Here is a 3,034-nt window from a genome sequence, read left to right on the forward strand (position 1 = left end):
GTCGACCAGTGCTTGTGACTTGATTGCTGTTTTTGGCTTGAATTTGATTTCCAAGGCTCCCAGTTCAATTGCCCACTTTGAGATTTGACCAATAGTATCCCGATTGTGGAGTATATCCGCCAATGGGAAGTCAGTTATTACTGAGATCTTGTACTCGTCGAAGTAATGTCGAAGCTTCCTAGAGGTGATTAGAATTCCATATAGAACTTTCTGGATTGATGGGTATCCGACCTTTGATTCAGAGAGTACTTCACTGATGAAGTACACTGGTCTCTGAACGCCGTAAGCATGGCCTTCCTCCAGACGTTCGACTACTATCACTATACTGACCACGTGAGTAGTCAGAGCGATATAGAGGAGTAATTCCTCGCCTGGTAGTAGAGCTGTAAGAATTGGCGGGCGACTGGAGATGATGCTTGAGGTTCTCGAGTGCTTCTGCAGCTTCTGTAGTCCACTAAGGTTTGTCTTGTCGCTTGAGGAGCTTGAAGAAGGGCAGGCCCCGTTCGCCATGTCTGGACAAGAACCGATTTAAAACTGTCATGCAGCCTGTAAGCTTCTGGACGTCTTTGATAGTAGCTGGGGGCATCCATGGCCATGATGGCATTGATTTTCTCTAGGTTGGACTCGATTCCTCAGTTGCTGACGATGAATCAGAGTAGTTTTCCAGATGGTACGCCGAAGACACACTTGGTTGGGTTGAGTTTCCAACAGAATTTTTGGAGACTGTTGAAGATTTCTTCCAGGTCAGTAATAAATTGATCCTGGGTCTTGGTCTTTATGACAACATCGTCGACATAGGCTTCAACATTGCGATGTAACTGATCAGCGAAGCACAGCTGTATCGCGCACTAGTAAGTGGCACCGGCGTTCTTCAACCCAAAGGACATGGTTTTGTAGGCGTATGCCCTGTAAGGGGTGATGAATGCCGTCTTGATTTGGTCTTCTTCTTTCAGGGCGATCTGATGATAGCCTGAATAGCAGTCGAGGAAAGATAGTAGGACACACCCTGCCGTGGAGTTGATTACTTGATCAATGCGGGGTAGCCCGAAAGGATCCTTTGGGCAGTGCTTGTTTAGATCGGTGTAGTCGACGCACATCCTCCACTCGTTGTTGTTCTTCTTCTGAACAAGTACAGGGTTGGCCAACCATTCAGGATGGTAGACTTCTTTGATGAACCCTGCTGCGAGTAGTTTCGCCAGCTCTTTGTTGATGGCTTCTCGCTTGTCCGGGGAGAAACGCCGTAGACGCTGCTTCTTTGGTGTGGCTGTGGGGTCGACTTTTAGGTCATGCTCGATCAACTCTTTGGGCACCCCTGGCATATCCGCTGGTTTCCATGCGAATACGTCTGGTTGGCCCTAAGGAAGTTGACGAGCTCGAGTTCCTATTTGTCGCCCAAACCAGCTCCGATGATGGCAGTTTTGGAGTCATCTCCTTCTTGTAGACTTGGTGTCCACGTCCCCAGTTGGCTTAACCGATGACTGGTTTGGCTTCTTGGAGGGCATTGATTCCTTGAGGGAGAGTTTCTTAGCAGCAGCAAGTATTTCACCGATAGAGCTAGGAACTCGGATTGTGGCAGCATGATCTATCGCTTCCTTATCGTACTCGAATGACTTGAGGAGGTCTCCACGGAGGGAAAGTACTCTTGTATTGCCCGGCATCTTGAGGTGCAGGTATACATAATGTGGCACTGCCATAAACTTGGCGAGCGCAGGTCTTCCCAGAATTGCATGGTAGGAAGATTCGAAGTCTGCTACTTCGAACTTGATGTACTCCGTCCGGAAGTTTTGTTCTGTACCGAATGTGACTGGAAGGGTTATCGAGCCAATCGGTGTAGAAGAATTTCCGGGAACAATGCTGTAGAATGGGGCCTTGCTTGGAGTGAGTAGGCTCATGTAGTTGAGACCCATTTTAGCCAACGTACTTGCAAAGATCAAGTTGAGCCCGCTTCCGCCATCAATGAGTACTCGAGTGAGTTTGGACCCTTGGACGACTAGGTCGAGTACTAGCGGGAACTTTTCGGGTTCAGAGAAGCTGGTCCATTGATCCTCTCTGGAGAATGTGATGGGGACCTCGCTGTATTTTAATGGTCTGAATTGCTGGCTTAACTAAAAGAATTTCTCTGAGTAGAAGCTTCTGGGCTCGCTTGGAGGAGCTGGGATCTCCGCTGAATATGACATTGACGACGTTTTGAGGCTGTTGGAACCCGTCGGGGTCTTTCTTATCGTCTTCGTCATCCTTGTTCTTCTTTTTCTTAGGAGCATCTGGAGGTGCCGACTGGAAGGATTTGCGCAGGATCGTGCACTCCCACATCGAGTGGTTGCTCTTGGGGTGGATTGTGCACCTTTTGTTGTGAAGGATCTTGTCGAACTGATCTTGCGGCTTATCATTCTTCTTACCACACGGGGTGCGATCCATAGTACCGATAGTATCGTCAGGTTTGCGCTTACGCGCGGGATCCTGCTGGTTGCTGGGGCCTCCACGGTCTTTGTGGCGTTTCCTATTGTTGTCGTTGTTACGGCATGGGAAGCAGCTTCGTTCTTGCTCCTCTTCGTCTGCCCAATGCTGCATCATGTCGCGTAACTCCACTACTGTTTTGGGGCGGTTGCGCCCGAAATCACGGTGTAGAGATTGGACAGTAATGCCACTCTGGAAGTAGTCGATGATGTTGTCGGCGATGTTGGGGATGGTGGCTCTTGTGTCGAAGAAGCGCTTTGACGTAGGATCTGATCGATTCGCCTTGCTCCTGCTCGCACATCGACAAGGCATGTCGAGTAGCTACTCGATGTAGCGACCCTTGGAAGTTGTCGATGAAGGCCTTCTTGAGATCATCCCATGAGTGTATGGATTCACGTGCCAAACTCTCGAGCCACGTGAGGGGCGCGGGCTCCAGGGCCATCAAGAAGTAGAGGACCTTGGTGTTGGTGTCTCCTCCTACAACACTAACAGCGGTCGAGTATAAACGTAACCATTAAGCAGGATCTTGCTTACCGTCGTACTTCTGGATGTTCGTTGGCTTGAAATCCTTCGTGTACTC

General features: G+C 49.3%; 1 protein-coding gene across 1 annotated transcript; it reads right to left on the reverse strand.

The window, feature by feature from the left end:
• Positions 1-1,424: 1,424 nt before the first annotated feature.
• LOC120669219 lies at positions 1,425-1,907 on the reverse strand. Its single transcript, XM_039949007.1, has one exon. The coding sequence runs from the start codon at positions 1,905-1,907 to the stop codon at positions 1,425-1,427; it is 483 nt and encodes a 160-aa protein (XP_039804941.1).
• Between the last annotated feature and the right edge of the window lie 1,127 nt (positions 1,908-3,034).

The sequence above is a fragment of the Panicum virgatum genome, chromosome 4N, assembly GCF_016808335.1.
Source record: "Panicum virgatum strain AP13 chromosome 4N, P.virgatum_v5, whole genome shotgun sequence".
NCBI lineage: Eukaryota > Viridiplantae > Streptophyta > Magnoliopsida > Poales > Poaceae > Panicum > Panicum virgatum.